Here is a 21,136-nt window from a genome sequence, read left to right as displayed (position 1 = left end):
TTGATTTAACAGCCAATGAAACAACAGATATGGAATACACAGGCCTCCTCTAATGGGATTTTCTAACCTCTGTTAAGTCCTTGGCCTTCTCAGGGCTCCACCTTCAGCAGTACATGAACATTTCTGTACTGGACATTTCTGCTTTAGGACAATACATTCAGGAAGTCCTATACAGGCTGTTGCTGCAGGTCTGCTCACTCCGGAGGTTAAAATAACAGCCATGCAGCCCTGCAGCAGGACACAGGATGTGGCTGGTTATATCCTTTATGTCGCTCTTAGGACAGTATGTATTGGAGTCGTGGGTTTGTGCGTATTGCACCTTTTTACTGGATCACTGTGCACAGTTAGAGTTACCGTGGGAGCTAAATGACTAGTACAGCTCTGTCTTGAAGCCAATCCGAGAGCCATACTCAAAGCAAAGTGGCACAGTAGATGAAAACAAAGCCCCGTGGCAGCATAGGTCTATGCTATACTTTGATGTTATTTTAGCAATAAAGGTGTGTGTGGCCAAAAGGGAGTCTTAAGAAGGGGAATACACTGTAAGAAGGATATTTAATGGTACTACATGATAAAGAAGTGCATATGATTTGAGATTCTGTAAAGGAATTGGAGTGTGTCAAGAAAGCATTTTTGCATATTTCTGCTGGCCCAGTTATTTATCTTGAATGGCTACATGGATGCTCCACGATGATTGCTGGGTGGCGGCCTGTCGGAAATGGCTGCCTGTGTATATTTGATAGTCCCTCGTCCCTAAATCGGCGTAGGTGACAGAAATTACACCAGTGCTTCTCATCTGTTACTTTTGGCAGTCAAAATCTCCTCACTGCCGAGATCTTCTACAGTTGCTTCTGTCCTAGCTGAGTGCTTTTGAATCATTGACGCGTGAGGATCTCTGTGCCAAGGAACAAAGATGAGATGCTGTTATACTTTAGAGCCTTCTATAATCTCCTTATCTGCAGCATAGTCCCCACAGATGGCTATACTGAACCATCCCACTTGGACTGGTGTGGATCCAGACGCTCGTGAGAGAGAAATTAGGTTCCGAACAATGCCATGGAATCCAACTGGATTCCGGAACATCCCATGTCAGTGTTGTACCTTATAGCTTGTATCTCCCCCCTGCTCTGTCCCCTGTGTCCAGATGTAGCCCCTCCCTCTGGGTTAATGTGCTCTTGTCGTCTCTGAGGAGCGTCTGCTGCCCTTGCTATGATAATGCCAATCAAATGAGCATCTGTCACTCTACTGTTTGGACTGTGGTGTGCTGTAACATCCAATCATTCTGTGCGTTTCTCAATTAGCTTGTTTATTTGCGTTTCTGCGCCCTTGTTCGTATGAAGGTGAGCCTATCCCCATGACAATGGACAGTGTGTTGTTCTCATGCCAATGCTCCCCTTGTGGAAACATCAGATAAGCACAAAATCTCCCCTGGTGTCAAACAGGGGAAACATTTCTTCAAATAATCCATAACTGTGACTAAAGCCAGGGTCTGGACTGGCAGAAGGACACGATGACCTTGCCCGACCTTCTCCTTTCAATGACAGTGGCATTGATGTGTTTAACGACTCTGTGTGACACAGACGTGTGACACGTGCTGTAGGGCTCCGCCCCCTCACTCCTTCCTCTGTTCTCCTTCTACAAGGACATGGGTTCAGCTGTACAGTACATATCAATATCAGTGACTGGTTGTGTTCAATTCAAAGCAAACAGGCATCACAGAACATGAATGGTGATGATGATGATGTACAAGAAAATAACAATAACTTATAAGGGGACATGGCCAATATTTATTGTATTGCCTTTGTCACGTGTTTATTGTACATTTTACTACCATGACTTTATGATGTACCACAGGAATTGTAAGGTGAAGGGAAGATATTTTGATAAGATGTTATTTGCTTAAATGTTTTTATTTCAGTATGTATAGATAATGCAAAGTTCAACATAAAATGTGAGAGAGACAAAAAGACAGGCTCGAGAGTGAAATAAATCAATTAGATCTTCCACTTCCGGTGTCATTATTTATTGCTTTATTGGATTGCAAATGTCACACTATTTAAGCTCACTATATATTGACAGTCTCGTTCACTTATTTGGAAAAAAAATTTTTATTCATAATTACACAGGTTAACAATATCCAATATACTTACATAACTTTGCCTCTTGTCTTCAACGGTATTGTTATTTTCTAGGTGGTGGTTAAGTTGGAGAAAAAAGAACAATCACTTAAATGTCACTCAGTGATTTATTGTGTCTTTTAATGATGAAAGTCTACCCTTTAATCACCTTAGGTCAGATTGAAAGAACTGTCCAACCGTAGAGATGGATATTCATTTCAAACAGGGGCTGCATCATCTTCACTCCATATAAATCCTCATATCATAAACCTCTAGATGACCTAGTGTTGGGGAGAAACAGTGCGATTAGAGGGTCACAGTAGAAACTGACAGCTTGAAAATAAATAGTCTCTATGTAGAGGTGGGTAGGGGGGTTGCTATCCCATTAGCTTTATGTCCCAAGAGAGGGGTGGAGCCTTCGCTGGAATCGTGGCTATGGGTTTTGTGTTTTTAAAATGGCACTCGGAAGACTGTCAGGCTAGAGATAACAGGACATTGCTTTTTTTCTTTTCTCTCTGCAACATCCTTGGGGAAATGACTCATTTTGTGGCCGCTCCGGACTTTCTGGTAAGCTGGATCATAAATCATGGTAGGGACAGGTCACTGCTCTCTGGTTTGTAGTGTGCAGGGCGTGTACATCAAATGGCACCGTTAGGGTCACATTTCTTCCGAAGGTCAATATAGCAGGTGAAACACTTTATTGTGCAGACATGTGCAACACATAAGCAGGTAATATATTAAGAGTTGAAGTCCCATACACCAGTACTTCAGTTTGAACTTGACATGTAGAGACTTGACATTGGTGTTAATGTGTTGGTCTGTTTCACAACGATCCAAGGCATACCTTTTTCTAATAAGTGAACTGTCACAAAAACAACACGATCATTCTTGGGTAAAAGGAAGGTCAGTGAAGTATTTATTTCAGACACGTTTCATTACCTTTTTCTCATTAGCTTACATTAACCTTTCCAGTCAGCTACTCCACGTTGAGCTACTGGCAGATTAATTTATTCCGTTTAAACTTCTCTGACTTTCTTGTTATTTGGCCCTGCTTCATTTGCCACAGGGCCCAAAGCCTACATCTGTTTCTTTGCATTTGAATTTTGCCACCTGAGAGGAATATGCCACCAGAACACAAACGGTGAAAACCTGCTCAGAGTGCATGGCATTGAGATCTATGTGTCATACATGAGTTATACATTGGATTAGCTGATGTGTCAGGTTTCTAAGTGATAGTAAAAGGTGTGTGGGGGGGAGGTGGCAGATGGGAGCTGTGATGTGTGAACTGCAGGGTGTTTCATCCTCCTGAACTTCGCTAATTCTTACTCCATGTTTTTACAGTAGGCATTGAAAATCCCTCTTCCTTTCTTAGGAGTGCTTCCCACTCCCCTGATAGGAAGGTGGAGGGAGTCTTTATATCCTTAGGGAGAGGAGAGACCTCTGCTGGTCACAGTAATTCGATGTCACTCGAGATAATCCGGAACTTTACCCGTGGAGTCCCGTGTATGATTAAATGTCACTCTGTCACACTGCTTTGATCATTTCCTTTCGTTCTCGATGTGTTAGGACTAGAGAGGTAGAAAAAGTTCTGCTAACTGTAATCACACATCCTATAGTCTTGGACTTCCAAAAAATATTAAGGATGCCCAATTAAAACACACACACAATATATGTGTTGCATGTTTATCAATAAAAAAGAAGCAACTTGAGAATGTAGTAATAATAAAAAATGCCATAATGACAATTTACTAGTCCATTCTTTTTAAAATTCTCAAAACTCAAAGTAAGGTGCAGAAAAAAATCTTTTTTATTTGTTTACAAAACAAGCAAACAAAGGTCAGGTCTCCACACACTTAAAATATAAATACTGCATACATTGACTCGGACTACAGTTTTCAGTTGAAATGTGGTATAAAGATGCACAAACAAATCAGTCATCTGTGAGTATTAACAAAGCTAAAACTAGTGAAACGTAGGGAAAGTTATTTTAGCTGATCAGCTATAACAAACCTTGGTATACATGTTCTGGCATTTACAAGAGTGGGGTACAAAAACTGAGGAATGTATTTTTTTTTTACATTTTGAAAAATAAAGTATTTAAAAATGACACAAATGACGAAACATGCTTCCACAGTTTCTCTGAGGGGAGGGCATGTCAGTAGTGTAACAAATCTCCTGATTAATTGACAGTACATGAATCCCTTGTGCTCCTTCCTCCCTGGACTGTACACTTAGCTTCTTTAACAATCAATATGAGTTTAGGTTAGCCATCACTGTTAAGTTCCATCACAGATCAGTGATCAAGTGTTCAGTTCTGATTCAGTCTGTGTAGTCTGTGCAGCATGTGTGATTGTACATATGATCATCAACTGTCTGTGTTCCTCATCTACCAATCAACCCTCCTTTTTCTCCTTCACTGTTACTCGAAATCTCCTCCTCTTTTCCTCCCACCACTGCTTCCTTTATTGTTCCTCTTTGACCTCCTAAACCCTCATCCTACAATGCCTCAGCTGTCAACAGACCCACTCCCCTTGTTCTTGTTGCGACTCAAAGGGAAGGTGGACTTGCTTTGAGGCTGGGTCATTTTACTTGCCAGGTAGACAAAAGGCTCGATCAGGCTGCGTCTATCTCCTACTGACACCTCCCACAGACGCACCTTCTCTGTCTTGGCCCAGTTCTGGGCCATGTCTGAATCCACCCTCCTCTGGTCCTGCTTATCCAGCTTGTTCCCGAGAACCACAATAGTGACCTGTGAACAAACAGTCCTTCATTAGCCTCAAACTGTAGCGGTGGGATCTCATTTAGACATTTTGTAAACATATCCACGCAATAAACTAGATACAAATGGATTAAGATTCTGACCTCTTTCTTGTCCCTGTGGCGGTCAATGTCCTTCTTGAGGGCCTCCATTCGTTTAAATGACTCCTTACTTTCAATACTGTAGACAAGCACAAAACCGTCTGCAAATGAGTAGTAGTGGCGAGGGAATTCGACTCCATCCCGCAGTCCCCGGGTGTCGTAGAAGCGCACCTGCTCTCGTGTTCCACGGTCAGTTTCAATAGACCCTATGTAGATGTCCTCCAACGTCTCCATGGATTCAGAACCTAAAAGTGCATCGCAGATACAACTTACTATTAATATTCATAATGATTTCACCCTTCACGTTTTTAAATAGTGTGACATAACAACAAAGCAAAAATAACCGCTAACCTACCAGCAATGTGGTTGGCATACAGCAGCTGTTCCAATACAGCAGTTTTGCCAACAGCGGCAAGACCGCACACTACCACTTTACAACTTTTGCCCATGGTCAATCTGTAATTCGTTAAGATTGCCATTAAAAAAACAAGCCATTTATAGATAACATAAAGCACAATGAACATGAAAATGGGGACATACAACAATAGAAACATACTACTGTAAGAAAGAAGAGTCTAGCTAGCTGAAGCAGTGCTACAAATTATGGGCTAGCTAAGTACTGTAGCTGCCATTAGTTTCTGATAGATGGATAGTTGTATTTACTAGTGAATATTGGCTAGATATTTACAATAAAGTCTCACCTCGAACAATTTCCTGATGAGTGTGTCGGTGCAAGTAATTTTACTACCGTTTAAAGCTCAAGCGATTGTCGTTAAGGAAAAAAGAAGTAGATAAACGGCTGGGAAACTGGGGACTTCCTGTTTACTGTCTACGTAACGACGTAACCAAAAAGAAAGGCGGAGCAACTGTCAAAATTCGAGAATTCGCTATTTCCAGCCCCGCCCCCTGTCTCGGCAAAATGGCGAATATGGACTATGATGATGTGAACATGGACCAAGAGATGGAATTACTTAGTGACGAAGAATTGGAGAGGTGCGTAACCATAAGGGCACAGCTAAATACAATTGACAACACACGCCTTGAATGTAATATAACCGTGCCAATACCTAGTGTGTGTTTTTTCCGGCGATTTGATACTGTCACACTAGCCACAACGCGTTAAATTGCACTACTAGCCCTGCTTTCCAGCTAGCAAGCTACCACTGTAGCAGCCACCTGGTATCGTTAGAATTAACTTTTATTTTGGCCTCATTCCGTTTTCTGACAATTATTGGTCTGTGACTAAGCTATAGGCTGGCCGAATATGTAGTGACATATCATTAACTTAAATACATTTTTGATACAGCATTGACAGCTATCTAACGCTGTGTTCAATCTATAATTATGATCTGAACTACATCAAGGAGTGTGAAGCATGGCGGAGCTTCCTAAAAAAGCCAGCAGTGTCAGTGTGCCCTACAGGGTGTCATGTGTTTCATGTACTGCGCACGTCTATTTCGTCTCGAGACTTTCTTTGGATTGGATCTAGCATTCTGTGCTGCTGTGGTGGCTGTTTCTATACATAGTCTGGTTTTGTGTAGCAGACCTGTCACAACCTCAACCCAAAGTTAACTCACCCGTGGGCTTAGAAGCTCAGTTTTGACGCAGATTTACACACACCTAAGCCTTGCTACTACTACTACTGTATGCATATGTGGGTTACTTAGTGAGATCAGGTGTGTGTTTTGAATGTTTACTGTGACAAGCATACTATCAACATATAGGTTAGGTCTCGACCTAATGTTTGATGACAGTCCTAATCTATTCGGAGACAGTATTCAACACAATTCATTTAAACTATGTCCTCTTGTTCAATTCTGTCGTAAGCCCTCTCGGATATAATTATTGTCAACATTGTCCACTTTATATTGTGTTTTCTTGTGTATGTGTCAGAGAAGCGGAGGGCTTCAAAGAACAAGGAAATGCCTACTACATTAAAAAGGATTATTCTGAAGCATTTAACTACTACACCAAGGCAATAGGTAAAGTTTGTGAAGTTTTCAACCATTCACTGTGTATTATTGTCCTGTGTCCAAATGAACAGCTATGTGAACTTTGGCAAGTAACAAACAAAATTAACTTTGAAAAACTGAAATTCATTTGAAAGTTGTTGTATACTCTTGATAGACATGTGTCCCAAGAATGCCAGTTACTACGGAAACCGTGCAGCTACACTGATGATGCTAAGCCGACATAGAGAGGCGCTGGAAGACTCCCAGCAGGCAGTGCGGCTAGATGACACTTTTATGAAGGTAGACTTTACAGAGGAGACTATCCCTCATTTGTAAGCAATTAGTTCTTACTATAATGCTAGTACTTCTAAGAGTTTTCATGGTACATTAGAAGTAAAGACAAATGGTACATTTTAACATGTAAATAATTGCTTTTGGGAGAGTTGGACTTCTTGGGTGTTTCATATCTCTGTGTCACAGCCCCAAATGAGAACTATGAGTCAATTGTCCCACAGGGTCATCTACGAGAAGGAAAGTGCCATCTGTCTCTTGGCAACGCCATGGCTGCCAGCCGCTGTTTCCAGAGGGTTCTAGAGCTTGAACCTGACAACAGCCAGGCACAGCAGGAGGTGCGTCAGACTAGCTGGGCATTACCTAATGAACCACAGCAAACTGTCCCTTCGCAATCTTGCTTACTCTATTAATAAGTAGCAAATACCTAAATGACAGTGATTTATTATATCAAGCATGTCTTATGGAGAGGTGTTGTCTCAAATCTAGTTGAAGAATGCAGACTCGATCCTAGAGTATGAGAAGATGGCGGAAATTGGGTTCGAAAAGCGCGACTTTAGAATGGTAAGCAGTTGTAGTTCTCAGTTTCTTTGAGACACGTGTTTCCCGGGTTGTAGACATGACTGTGTCTCTCTGGCTCTGGTTGCTCTAGGTTGTCTTCTGTATGGACCGTGCCTTGGAGTCTGCCTCTGCCTGCCACCGATTCAAAGTACTCAAAGCAGAGTGTTTGGCCTTGCTGGGACGCTACCCGGAAGCTCAATCCGTAGCCAGGTAACCGCTTTGATGACATCCGGATTGTGATTTTGAAAGTAAGTCTATGCACGACTCTCCTTCAGAGAAACGTGTCTTGTTTTTGTTGGCCACAGTGATATCCTGAGGATGGACTCGACCAATGGGGATGCTCTGTACGTGCGAGGCCTCTGTCTGTACTATGAGGACTGCATTGACAAGGCTGTCCAGTTCTTTGTCCAGGCCTTGCGCATGGCCCCTGACCACGAGAAGGCTCGCCTTGCCTGCAGAGTAAGGCTGAGTGTCCATACAGCGTTTTTTTTCTTTTCTGAGTGTCGTTTTTTTTTCACTTGTTCCCCAATGAGGAGATGGTGCGTGCGGCTGCCTTGAGAATAATAGGGCTGCCGCTCCGAGCGCTTCTAGTCGAAATCTCTGAACTTTTCATAAAGGCGCTGGTATCATTTCGGTTGCTCTTTTCCAGCATGCTAGCCACTCAACATTCAGAGAGATGAAAATGTCCAATAATGATGAGCTTAAGTTATCCAAGAATAAGTTGTTTAAAACTACTTGCTTGCACTGGGTTGAAGTGGTCCTCAGCACTCCTCCAGCAATTTTCTGCCAGATAAAAAACTCTATATGGATATGTGCCCTCAGTCTTCCTTGTGTTGAAGAATACCACAAAACATCATTAAACCGTCACACATGACAAAAAAATCTCCATTCTCAGCGGCTTGATTATAATGTAGAGTGCTTCTCAGAGTGGTCCCTAATGTATTTTCCTTTCTACTACAGAATGCCAAAGCACTTAAAGCCAAGAAAGAAGAGGGCAACAAGGCTTTCAAGGAGGGGAACTATGAGACAGCCTATGAGCTGTATTCTGAGGCCCTGACAATAGACCCCAACAACATCAAAACCAACGCCAAGCTGTACTGCAATAGGGGCACCGTTGGATCCAAGGTGAAGCACTAGGAAGATCATCTCTCTTGTGTCTGTATCCACTCTTTGCGCTGTTTTGGTATCCATCGTTTTAAGGCTCGATATTATAGACACCGTTTCCCGAAATGTACTGATGAGTTTTTCATCTGCGCAGAACTGATGCATACACGTATATACACGTAAAAGTCCCCAATCATTATCAGTTGTAAATCCTTGTGGAAGTCACACAATCTGAAAGCAATTGACAGATGAACTTAAGACAATACAAGCTACTGTTCTGTCAAAAGGTTTGCCTTCTGAGCCAGTAAGTTTATAGGCATACTCATACAATTACATACTGTATGTTTATACACGTTCAGATTTCTGGTGAGAACCTACTTACTGTGTGTGTTTTATTTGGTTTGTTATGTCTTTGATTCTGCTCTTTTGTTTTGTTGCCCTCTATCTAACCACCAGAAGTGGGCCAGCATCTCAGTCTCACTCTTCTTTTCTTTTTCCTTTGAAAGCTGAAAAAACTAGAGCAGGCCATCGAAGACTGCACAAAGGCAATCAAGCTGGACGAGACCTACATCAAGGCCTATTTACGGAGAGCGCAATGGTACGTCAATGTCTGGCGTGAGCGTGGCAACTACATGCATGGACAGTTCAGTATGAGTACGAGTAAAATTAAGAGACTATCGTATGTTACATTCCCGTTTAGGTCATTTAGCAGACACTTTTATCCGAAGCAAGTGCCTTTCACATGATTCCATTGCTTAATATCCAGGACTTTTTAAATATTGTTCTCTTTTTCATACTGAGATTTTCCGATATGGGAATATTGGTGATTGTTCCTGTGTGTGTGTTTGTTCTGCAGTTACATGGACATCGAGCAGCATGAGGATGCAGTGCGGGATTACGAGAAGGTCTACCAAACAGAGAAGACAAAAGGTATCTGTCTCTATCAATGACTCAGCCTCTCCTTTCTAGAACATGTTGCCCTATTTTCTCAACAATCTCCTTTCATTATTCACTGTTATTTCACCAAACTAAATTTACATGCATTTGAGAGTCGTTTTACACTGTTGTGAAGGAGCCGGTTCTGTTACAATACAGCGCCACCTATTGTCTCCTTGTTGGGAGTGCACCTCTGAAAACTGATATCTTGAGTTTCACTCTCCATCCCCCTTTTATTTCATGGTTTATTATCTTGGTTTAACTGTGTGTGTCATTGTCTTAGAGCACAAGCATCTTCTGAAGAATGCACAGCTGGAGTTGAAGAAAAGCAAGCGGAAAGATTATTACAAGGTGCTGGGCGTGGACAAGAAAGCTACCGAGGATGAAATCAAGAAGGCATATCGTAAACGAGCCCTCATGCACCATCCAGGTAGGAATTAGGGGACTGGTCATACCGATCAACATGTTTCAGAGCTGCTTGACGCCACCGCGTTTTTAAAGCTTAATTTATACTTATGCTCCTCCCAAGGTTTCTTCAATTTTTTCTCCCGTTGGGAGTTTTTCCTTGTCTTCCTTGAGGGTTTAGGTTGGTTGAGGGGCAGTTCTATGGGCGTATGTGAAGCCCTCTGTGACATGCTTGCGTGTAAAAAGGGCTATACAAATTAATTTGATTCGATTTGATGTCGCCGACACTTTTGAAATTGTCTTTGAAACTGTCTCTCAGGCTGCTGCATTTGTACTTCGGCAAACAGTCACCTGTGCTCAAGGTTTGCGTGACGTAAACTGAATCATTTTACCGTTACATTAATAGCTATGGTTACATTGTTAATGCTTTGCTTCGGCGACCTTTTCAAAAGTGTCTGCGACCTTAGTATAAATTGGGCTTTAAGGGTCTGTTCTGTTGCACCGCCAGATCGTCACAGTTCAGCTAGTGCAGAGGTGCAGAAGGAGGAGGAGAAGAAGTTTAAGGAGGTTGGAGAGGCGTTCACCGTGCTGTCCGACCCCAAGAAGAAATCTCGTTATGACAGCGGTCAGGACCTGGAGGATGATGGCATGAACATGGGAGGTTAGCACCTGGGGATGTGGGAAGGAGGGGGTCGTCACTGCTTTCTGTGTTTTAGGAGTGTTTTGTCAGGGACATACTCATGTGTTTGTGTCTTTCCCAGATTTTGATGCCAACAACATTTTCAAGGCATTCTTCGGAGGGCCTGGAGGCTATAGTTTCGAAGGTAACTCGTGTACGTACACCAGGGGACAGCGCTTCTTTCTTTTTATCCTATCCCCCCAAAAATCTAGTCATTTAGGTAAAGAACGTCACAACAAACTACTAATAATGATCTTGTGTGTTTTGTATTATAGCATCTGGACCAGGAAATGTCTTCTTCCAGTTTGGTTAATTTGGGAATCCAATACCTCTGCCGTTCCAACATCATGGACATAAACAAATTCAACCCTCTATAACTCGTACCTACCCTCATTTTAACGTGTCTGACTGTTTCTCAGTCAGACTGTCTATGCCATTGACTAAATGAATGCTATCCAATGACACCATGCAACAAACGAATTGTGCTAGAACAGCAAGTTGAAAGTACACCTATTACTGGTTTTGAGTTGGTTTCCTTAAAAGAAAAGAAGAAAAAAAACAGTCTGGAAGTCTTTAATAGCTGGTTACATGATGGTTTTAAAGAGAATGGTGGCCGAACCTAGTACGAGCCTGAATCATGCAAGGTTTCCTAAGAGTGATGGTGACCAAGTCTGAGCAGTTGAAGCCCAGAGCATCTGTGACCCATGGGGAAACCTCTGAGAAGCTTTGGGACAGTAAGCATGCCATGAACCGCCTCTTAAACCGCTCTCCTGGAAGTATTCAAAGCATGCAAGTTAGTTTCTTGCCCGGTCGTTTCCAAAGGAGGAAATGACATGGGTTACTTAGCAACTTGTAATATTGCAATAGCCGAACACTTCCCCTCAGAACCAGTATACTCGAGAACCAAAATTCACCAGCTGTGGATATGCTTACTGACAGCTGTGTACTTGTCCCCATGTTATAGGAACTGTTCAGGTTCAGCATTGATTTTCCACAACTGCTGGAGATCATATTTGTTCATGAACTGTTGTTCAAGTACAGTGAAGAGATGGCTTTGTTGGCTTGTTAAGCTAGCACTTTCACCTTCTGTGTGGTTGGCTTTCTCACCTCAAGTTTTATGTTCGATGTTGCCATTCACCGGTTTCTGCATTGTACATTTTACTGGAATGTAAAGTGTTAATTTGTGTTTATAGTTGATAACTGTTTTTTTTTTTTTCTTTTTTTTTTTATACATATGTAATATGTAAATGTTGTGTTTCATAGAGTATCTAAGCTCTAGATGAGAATGCTTATATTATGAAAATGCCACCAAGGACCAGCTTCCTAATTGCACAAACTCAGGAAAATGTTGTTGCACTTAAACTGCATCTGTGAAAAACTGACATTTGTTAACTAAGCAAACAAAACATGTTAAATATATAGCGCAAATTTGTCATCAAAGTAAAGAATTGATAAACGTATGGTCACCTGGATTACATGATGACATGAAAAACAAATCAAGTTAACATGCTGAGTAGGATGATTTGTCCATTTGGTGCACTTCGAAAATAAAAGCATTCTCATCTTTAATCATAAGTTGGAACAACATTGACTACCACACAGTCATGTAAATAAAGTTAGCCTCTCTGGATTCCTCCCATGAAATATATCATATTTGTCTTTATTCCATGTGTCGTCTGGGACAACGGAAGCAGCATTTTCAGTTGTATTTTTTATTTTGCTCTGACTCATTCCAATCCTATAGTTTACTCGAACTAGACGTAAGAGGGCAGTGTTGAGACTAGTCCTTCTTATATTGCATAAGGGGACTGAAAATTACACGTTGATCGGTGATATTTTACAATCAAAAACCACAAAAAAAAACACATGTTCAGCTTTTGCAACTCTGGGCAGATAAGTGTTCAATGACCTTCGGTAAAAGTCTACAAGCTCAAATGTTTTCGCAACTACAGGACTTGTTTGACTGGTTGCTAGGATACCCTGATGGGACACACTGCTGTTTCTTGCCACTGATGTCCTTGCTGTCGCCGTCTAACATTTAGAAGGCCCTATTTGCTTAAAGTTAAGAACGATTTGTTCATAATGTCTGACACGGAAGGAGACCAAGGGCCCAAGAGCACATTTTCTACATACATGGCAGAGGGAGACCAATTGTACCAGAAAGGGGAATATGTCAAAGCTGTAGAGAGCTATTCTACGGTACAGTACTGTATATCATGACCAGTCACCTGCTAACTTAGCTCTACCCTCTATACACGAACTATCTTGCTAGAAAGCTATAATGTGTTATCATGTAAGTGTATTGAAATATGTTAGTCAGTTGAAAACGCGTGTTACAGGCATTGATTCTCCAGCCGGACGACAAAAACTGTCTGGTTGCCAGATCGAAATGCTATGTTAAGATGGGGGACTCCGAAAATGCTCTTCGGGATGCAGAAACGTCACTCAAACAGGATAAGGAATTTTTCAAGGTGCAGCATTTTCCGGTCTTGATAATCCAGACAGACACATTTATTAAACGTAGAGACACTATCAATCATATTTCTGTAATGTTCTCAGAATCACATGTGTTTTTAGACCGATGGAACATTTCTGCTCCAGTATTCCTAGCCTACCACATACAATTACCAAAGGCGGTGCCATATTTTGCCGAAGATAAAAAGTAGGATCATTATTTTTCTAACTGTAAATATGTTAAATGAACATGTGGGTTTTGTACTATCGTTCCAGGGTTTGTATCAGAAAGCTGAGGCCTTGTACACAATGGGAGACTTCGAATTTGCGCTGGTGTTTTTCCACCGGGGTCACAAACTCAGGCCAGAGTTACAGGAGTTTAGACTGGGCATCCAAAAGGCTCAAGAAGCTATTGACAACTCTGTAGGCAGTAAGTTGTAGAAGTCTGCCATCTTCAGGTTTCAGCGCATGGCTGTATTTGAATAATTCACTGGTTGCTGTCTTTTGTTCTGTTTTAAAACCCCTGTCTCTGTGCCATTCCAGGCCCCTCCTCTGTCAAACTGGAAAACAAAGGGGACTTATCATTCTTCCACAAGAGTGATGAGGTGAGTTCAAATTTCAAAATGAACATCTTCCATCACACATCACCTTCCTCTCGTACCCGTGGGCATCATCTCAGATCCCTCTACAACTGATTGGGTGGCTAAGTGGTTAGGGAGTCAGACTATTAATCAGAAGGTTGTTGGTTCGATTCCCGGCCGTACAAACTGACGTTATGTCCTTGGGCAAGGCACTTCACCCTACTTGCCTCGGGGAGAATGTCCCTGTACTTACTGTAAGTCGTTCTGGATAAGAGCGTCAGCTAAATGACTAAATGTAACTGATTGACAGGGAAAGAAGGGACGGCAAAAACCACTAGCCCACCCACTGAGGAGGGAACTGAGGCAGCAGAGCCAGAAAACACCAAAGGGTGAGAAGACGGCCAAGCAGCTGCTTGGGGAGCTATATAGTGACAAGGAGTACCTTGAGAAGTTACTGAAAGATGAGGGTAAGCCTCCCCCTTGTTGCGCCAATGTGTTTTTATTTGTGTTATACTAATCAACACCCCCGCACTCATTACTGGACAATGTTCTGCCTCTGTTTTACTTAACCTCCCTTGCATGAATGGTACTTCTGACCTCCTGAAACTTTAAGGAATTTTGTTTCATACTTATTACCAATACTAATCAAGGAAGAAGGGTATTTGGCAATGTTACACTTTAAAGATGGTTTTATAAATGGTCTCCAGACTTGGTGAAAGGTAAGATGCGGGGTGGCGAGAGGCTGCAGGACGTCATCCTGAACTGCATCACTTATCTGGACACTCGCACTGAGTTCTGGCGACAGCAGAAGCCCATCTATGCGCGGGAGAGGGATCGTAAACTCACGCAGCAGAAATGGAACAAGAGCCGTCAGAATCCCCCCTCTGATCCCGGCCGTTTTGTGCTCAAGAGCCTGGAGGAAATTGATACAGGTAAGAGACGCGAAAGTTGCAAATGATGGCTTAGAACTTTTGATGATTGTATGTTTTTCCTCTTAGCCTTGAGCGCAGGAAATGCAGAGGGTAGCCTCAAGAAAGCTCGAGAAGTTCTAAAGACAGTACAGTTCTGGTCTGAAGAAACGGTGCCCAATAAGAAGGAGGTGCTTGGCAACCTACACAGTTGCATTGGGAATGCCTTCCTTGACCTGGGGCATATGGACAAGGCTCTGCACAACCATCAGAAGGACTTGGAGTTGGCCAAACAATGGTAAGCATCCCCTTTTGTCAAGAATATCACCTCAAACTATTTGGATCATCCGTATTTCTCCTCTCGGCGTTTCGGTGCAACAGCAAGCTCTCAGATGCAAAGTCTCGGGCTCTTGACAACATCGGCAGAGTGTATGCCCGGATTGGGAAGTTCCATCATGCTCTTGTTGCGTAAGTGGACTTTGAAACTTAATGACTCAATACCGTTTACAGTATAAGGGAGTCGTTTGTTTTGAAGTACAGTATGGGGAAAAATAACTTTTTTTCTCTCTGAACTTGAAACCCGTTTTAGCTGGGAGGAGAAGATCCCTCTGGCTCACGCTGGTTTGGAGAGGACCTGGCTGTTTCATGAGATCGGCCGCTGCCACCTGGAGCTGAAACGCTATGCAGAAGCGCGTGACTACGGCGTTCGCTCTCTGCTAGCAGCTGATGAAATAACTGATGAGAAGTGGCAACTGAATGCTTGTGTGTTGGTCGCACAGTCAGAGTGTAAGGGTTGCGCGTTGAGCCATGGACTGGACTTTTGTTTTGTTACTTTGTATTATTGGAAACATCATATTAGTGTCAGTTCCTCATTCCTTACAGTTCCTTTTTCCTCTGCCAGTGAATAGAATTGAGCTGAATTGTTGTTTTTGCTTTGTGCCTCCTGTCAGTGAAACTTGGGAACTTCAAATCTAGTGTTGTTCACTTTGAGAGAGCGTTGGACCAAGCCAAGCTTCTCCAGGATGACCCTGCCAGGGATGCTATTCATAAGGTTTAATCAACCTGCCATATCTCAGTCAAGTTTGGTCTAGTCTGTACTCTACCCATGCCTACAAGCGTATTAACAAGATATTTCATGTTGTTCCAGGCCCTCCGTGATGCAAAGCAACATTCTGCACAGTGACAGACAACACAACGTGATCAGGTTTTTGAGTGCTTGTTGGAAAACAATGTGCTGTAATGAACCAAACCTGGAGATCACAAGCATACAAATAAAAAATGTCACATTCAACACACACTGAACACACTGAGTGTATATTAACATTTGATTGTCAGATTACAGGAGAAAAAATACTGGTAATTGGTAGGGGTTGACAGAGATACATTTACATATGTAAATAGATTGTATTTGATCCTCTGCGATATCTTATGATAAACTATCATTTATTCGTTTTGAGATGTATGCAGTGACGCATTTATTAAAGCTTTTGCAAGCCCAGTCTTGTCCTGTCTCTTACTGTTGTAGTTTTTGCTAAACACCTGTGTAGAAACATGGTCTGAGCTTATCTGAGAGTCACCGTGGTTGTCGGGAACGCGCAATCGGGAGTGTACCCCACTCATACTCCACCCTCATCTAAACCTTGCGCGTGCTCAAGAGCCCGTAGTTTCCGTTTTGTTTCCTGTGTGCAGGGCATATTTCTCAGCGCTGCGTTGGTATAGCATACTTATTGAGCGAATCGAGTTGTAAAAGGGGAATCACATCGCTCATTCTTGGCAGGATAACGGACTTGGTAAAGTATACTGTTTCTCAAAGTAAACTTAGGACTATACATTATTTGTTCATTCGTTTTAAGATTTAATTTATTGTCATTACCAATTTGTCATGCATTTCAAACTTCCTTTAAAGTTGTATCTACAATCGTCTACGCTGACATAGGGACCGATAGTTTATATTATATAAATGTGTGCATTTCTAAGGGCGAAGGACAATGCCACGCTCATTTGTTGTCTAGCGTGGTCGCTGCCACTCCCCGTCCATCGTTTCATTGTTACATTATAGCACTTGACTAGCCACGACATTAGACACGTTTAGTACGCTTGTACTAGAAATGAATATCCACTTTCATAACCCATATTAATCGCATACTGCATGCCACATGTCTTTCAATAACTTGTCTTGTCTCCCACAGGATGACCACGCTCTTTTTTTTTATTGCATTGCGTCATATGCGTTACTGAGAAGCACTTTTCTCTTTTTTTGCACGCATAAACAATAATTGTTCCTCGTGTTGATTTAATTGAGTGCGTAGTTATCCAGGTTGTCCGACTCGCTTAACAAAGGGCTAGCTGAAGCTATCATCGGTAGCAGGTGTTCTTTTCCCACCCGGCCAGTGCACGCAGAATACTACGATTGTTTAAGCAACTTCATTAGGCCTACTTTTTACCTCGTGGTGAAATATTGAGCTGCTGTTAATATATAAATGTTTTGCTTAAGAAGCAACCTAACATAATTGTATAGTACCTTGAGTGTGACCCCAATATACTAAAGTCCAATATAAAGAAAAACAGAATTTTAGATTCTGATTTAATTAATACAAAAAGAAATTGGCCTAAACCTCTGTTTGTATTATAAGGTACATGGTTCATCGCCCCAACAAGGAGGAACCAAAACATGGATGCTGAACAGACCCAAGTATTGGACCTTGCACCTGAGACTCAGGATCAGCTGAAAACTGCAACAGAAACAGTGCCAGTATCAAAGTTAGAGTTACATGGGGAACACAGTGACCCTGAGAAGGTGCCAGTCACAGCTCAGGAAACTGAACAGCTGCCTCTAAATGCCAATGAAACGGTGAATGGAAAAGTTGATGACATTACAACTGCAGTGACAGAATCGGCTGAAGAAAGTAAGAAAATTGAGATGGTGGCAAACCAGTCACCTGATGAGTCTCTTGACAAATTGGTGGAATCTGAGAAGCTGGCTGAACCAGAAAAAATTGAAGTAGGCAGATCAGTGGAGAAAGTTCTGGATCCAGATTCACACATGGAACCAGAGCACATCCAGAACTTGCCAGAGAAAACCCTAGAAGCTCTCCCATTGGATGAACCACTGGCAGCAAGCCATCCAGTGGTGGATAAACTATCCGTGCAGGTTTTGTCAGAGTCACAGAAACCCGAGGATATCGAAGAGCTTTGCCAAGACAAAGTGCCAGAGCAATCTGACAAACGGGCAGATGTCCAGATGGTGATGGCAGTGGAACCAGATATTCAGACAAAGCCAGAAATCGTAAAGGGTGCGCAGGCAGAACTAGTTCATGAGGTGGAGGCCGAGCCACAGTTGGAAGCAAAGGCTGTGAACGTAGAACCAGAGAAACCAGAAGAGACTGAAGAGGTGGTCATGGCAGAGAGCCCAATCAAGGAAGAGGTGGCAAAGAAACCAGTAGAATCTGAAACTGTGAAGCCAGATGAAGATGTGACCGTGAAGGAAGTGGACGTCGAGAAGCCAGGAGAAGCTGAGACTGTAACGGTAGAGGTGGTAGCAGTGGAAATGACAGTAGAGAGTAAGAAATTGGAGCAGCAAGTTGTAACGATATCACAGGGGGAAGAGCCAGTTCCTGCACCTGGATCTCTATCCTTTGCCCTGCTGCAGGAAAAGCAGACCATGGCTACCTTGCGCACCTCCCGCACTCTTATTATCCTTAGAGGCCTGCCGGGCAGTGGGAAGAGTCTCCTCGCACAAGCTATTGCTGACAGCTACAAGGATCTCTGCACTGTGTGCTGCGCTGATGATCATGGAGTGAAACCAGAGATCCCAGAAGCATCTGCGTACAAGGCACTGGAAGAAGCTGTGGTGGCGTGCTGCAGTGCAGGACCGGCTGCTTCTGTGGTGGTGGTAGATGACACCAACCATACCCATGATCAGTTGGCCCTTATGGGAGAGCTGGCAGAGCAACATCGGCTGGTGCCCATGTATCTGGAGCCCCGCACTGAATGGAACAGCAATTTTGCACAGCTGGCCAAGAAGTCTCGTCGTGGTTTAGAGGAGGCCCAGATTCAGGCGATGATGGACCAGTATAAGGAGACAGCCCTGCCCCTGTTCTTTGGCTGGTTTCTTTTCCACTGTATCCAGGACAAGGTCAGGTGCACTGCCATGGACTTCCTGAAGACCTTGGACACCCTCGAGGCCTTCAAGAAGCACTTGACTGACTGTGAGTAGGTTCAAGAACCAGATGCTTGGTGCAGTCTAAGTGGTCAGGGATCGAGGGGTGTCGTCGAATTGGCTAATATTTGTAACACTTTTTACATGTTTTGTGAGACTAAGCTTGCGTTGTTTTTTTTGTTACAGTCACGGGTGAGGCTGAAAAGGAGGTGGACCTTGAACAGTATTTCCAGCCCAAAGGACCCCTTCATTGCACTACCAAATTTTGTGACTATGGCAAGGCAGAAGGAGCTCAGGAATATGCAGAGAAACCGGTAAGTCTAAATTGAAAATGCCAGTGGAAACTATCGGTGTTATTGATAGATTTACATAACACGGTTAAATCAGTATTTCTTTGTGTCATCATTTTCCGAAATGTTCTTCTCCCATCTGTTGTCTCCTGGTATCTTTTAATCTCAACTTCTCTCTGCAGGCTGTGAATGAGTTATATGGCTCTGTAACTGAACTGTCCCTAAGCGCCCTCTTTGTCACGCCCCGCACGGTTGGGGCACGGGTTTCTCTCACTGAGAATCAACTCGTGCTGTGGCCAGCTGATGAGGATGAGAAGGCGGCGGTGGCGGTGACGGCGGAGTCCGGCGTTCCTCCTCCTGCGCCTCTACCCCTGGGCAGCCGTGCCCACATCACCTTGGGTTGCGCGGAGGATGTGGAGCCGGTTCAGACGGGGCTCGACCTTCTGGAGATCTTGGCACTACAGCAACAGGAGGGTCAGCAGGAGGAGCTGGTGGAGATGGAACTGGGCTCTCTGGCATACTATGGCAAAGGCAGATGGCTGCTTAGTCTGAGAGAGCCCGTTTCAGCTCAAGCTTGTTTCACTAGCTTGTATGGTCCCAAGAAGGTCGACCCAGCCAAAAAGGAGTCTGAGAAGAAAAAGAAGCCAAAGTGCACCATCCTCTAAATGGGGAAAAGGGTTGAAATGATGAGTGTGGGATGTCTGGTGTAATAGTGTTTTGATCCAGCCGGTGGGAGGGTGTTTGCTATGTTTGGGATTTCTGGTGGTGTGTTTTTATGCCCCACCCTAAATCCACGAGCTTTGTGCCTTTTCTCTTGCGTTGCATCACACAAACCACGAGGCCTTTTAGACTACAGTTGGGTCCAGCTCGTCTCGCTGTTCAGTGTTTTTGTCATGCATTTAGGAGCCACATTTACGAAGTTCGTTTTTTGGTTCGATTACAGGTGCGACTAAGGGACTGCTTCACTTCACTATAATAACTTGCCTTTGGCAGCGTTTCTAGGCATATATATCCATTTGCATTTAGATGATCATTTCCATATTGTGTGATTGAGGAAGTTGGATGTCATTGCATGCTGGATGTTACCGTATATCGGCTCCAATCAAATGTATTGAAAAGCTGCCACATAGCCTTTGCAGCGATGTCTTGTGACGCTGGTCAGATAACTGTGGTTTAGTTGTGAGTTAGCCATTAGTTGAGTGTTTGTGCATGTCTGCGTGTCTGTTTTGTACGAACAAATTGTAGCTCATGGGCAAAAGGTGTGTGCTTAGTGTTACGTGCAAGGTTGAAAATGTCAAGCATAGTTAGCGAATGTTTTTTACACATGGATGCAGTTATGAAAGGGAGAGTGCTGATGGAATCTGTACTTTTCTCATCAGCTGGTACTTGTGTTACTGGTGAGAGTCCAAGTCCACATTTTGCAATCTTTGTGTCCTTTGAGACTGCACCATGGAACGATCCCACTGCTGTTTGAACCAAACTTTCTTCATCACATTTCAACATATCACTTTCAATGAGCGATGTGTAGGTTACTTAGAGCAACGCCATGTGTATGTAGCGGTTACGAGTCACTATTTCACTATTTTTGCACTTGTTTTTTGTACACTTAATAAAATATGCTTCGCTCAAAATTGCTTGTTTGGTGTATTTTCCTACTAGAGCTAAGTGTATATATTCCAGCAGATGGCACCCTACAACTTATTTGGAACTGTTACAATTTACAACTGTCATGGATATAGCTACATATCTGAGCTGTATGGAAATTCTGCATTATATACAAATGACTAACATCTTTATTTTGCCGAATATCCTGTTTGTTACACATTTTTAAATGTTGAAGACA

The 21,136-nt window shown here is 42.9% G+C and overlaps 4 protein-coding genes across 6 annotated transcripts; 3 read left to right on the top strand and 1 right to left on the bottom strand.

Moving 5' to 3' along the window:
* Positions 1 to 3,903: 3,903 nt before the first annotated feature.
* nkiras2 (NFKB inhibitor interacting Ras-like 2) lies at positions 3,904 to 5,937 on the bottom strand. Its single transcript, XM_084677928.1, has 4 exons — positions 5,675 to 5,937; positions 5,329 to 5,429; positions 4,977 to 5,218; positions 3,904 to 4,863 (listed from the first exon to the last, which is right to left on the bottom strand). Exons 2-4 carry the CDS (start codon positions 5,420 to 5,422, stop codon positions 4,621 to 4,623), a joined length of 579 nt encoding a protein of 192 aa, XP_084534054.1. The 5' UTR covers positions 5,423 to 5,429; positions 5,675 to 5,937; the 3' UTR covers positions 3,904 to 4,620.
* dnajc7 (DnaJ (Hsp40) homolog, subfamily C, member 7) lies at positions 5,866 to 12,545 on the top strand. 3 transcript variants are annotated; one of them, XM_084677926.1, is made up of 14 exons: positions 5,866 to 5,966; positions 6,867 to 6,955; positions 7,101 to 7,225; positions 7,441 to 7,554; positions 7,706 to 7,780; positions 7,869 to 7,987; positions 8,083 to 8,236; positions 8,738 to 8,902; positions 9,388 to 9,479; positions 9,738 to 9,811; positions 10,101 to 10,247; positions 10,731 to 10,883; positions 10,984 to 11,046; positions 11,177 to 12,545. In XM_084677926.1, exons 1-14 carry the CDS (start codon positions 5,893 to 5,895, stop codon positions 11,212 to 11,214), a joined length of 1,482 nt encoding a protein of 493 aa, XP_084534052.1. In that variant the 5' UTR covers positions 5,866 to 5,892; the 3' UTR covers positions 11,215 to 12,545. The 3 variants fall into 3 exon arrangements, with proteins under 3 accessions (XP_084534052.1, XP_084534051.1, XP_084534053.1); XM_084677925.1 differs by having other exon boundaries at positions 10,984 to 11,055; XM_084677927.1 differs by having other exon boundaries at positions 5,905 to 5,966; positions 6,872 to 6,955; positions 10,984 to 11,055.
* An 84-nt stretch (positions 12,546 to 12,629) lies between these two features.
* On the top strand, positions 12,630 to 16,342 carry odad4 (outer dynein arm docking complex subunit 4). The gene is made up of 11 exons (XM_084678021.1): positions 12,630 to 13,100; positions 13,241 to 13,372; positions 13,632 to 13,785; positions 13,899 to 13,960; positions 14,247 to 14,403; positions 14,644 to 14,868; positions 14,935 to 15,142; positions 15,226 to 15,312; positions 15,434 to 15,630; positions 15,795 to 15,895; positions 15,992 to 16,342. Exons 1-11 carry the CDS (start codon positions 12,984 to 12,986, stop codon positions 16,025 to 16,027), a joined length of 1,476 nt encoding a protein of 491 aa, XP_084534147.1. The 5' UTR covers positions 12,630 to 12,983; the 3' UTR covers positions 16,028 to 16,342.
* A 155-nt stretch (positions 16,343 to 16,497) lies between these two features.
* cnp (2'',3''-cyclic nucleotide 3'' phosphodiesterase) lies at positions 16,498 to 20,924 on the top strand. Its single transcript, XM_084678786.1, has 4 exons — positions 16,498 to 16,634; positions 17,478 to 19,052; positions 19,190 to 19,317; positions 19,476 to 20,924. The coding sequence occupies exons 2-4, from the start codon at positions 17,516 to 17,518 to the stop codon at positions 19,956 to 19,958; spliced, it is 2,148 nt and encodes a 715-aa protein (XP_084534912.1). The 5' UTR covers positions 16,498 to 16,634; positions 17,478 to 17,515; the 3' UTR covers positions 19,959 to 20,924.
* Positions 20,925 to 21,136: the final 212 nt, after the last annotated feature.

The sequence above is a fragment of the Hypomesus nipponensis genome, chromosome 17 (genome assembly GCF_054491055.1).
Source record: "Hypomesus nipponensis isolate SF chromosome 17, ASM5449105v1, whole genome shotgun sequence".
Taxonomy (NCBI): Eukaryota; Metazoa; Chordata; class Actinopteri; order Osmeriformes; family Osmeridae; genus Hypomesus; species Hypomesus nipponensis.
The sequence above is the reverse complement of the archived record's forward strand: the minus strand, read 5'-3'. Positions and strand labels throughout refer to the sequence as shown.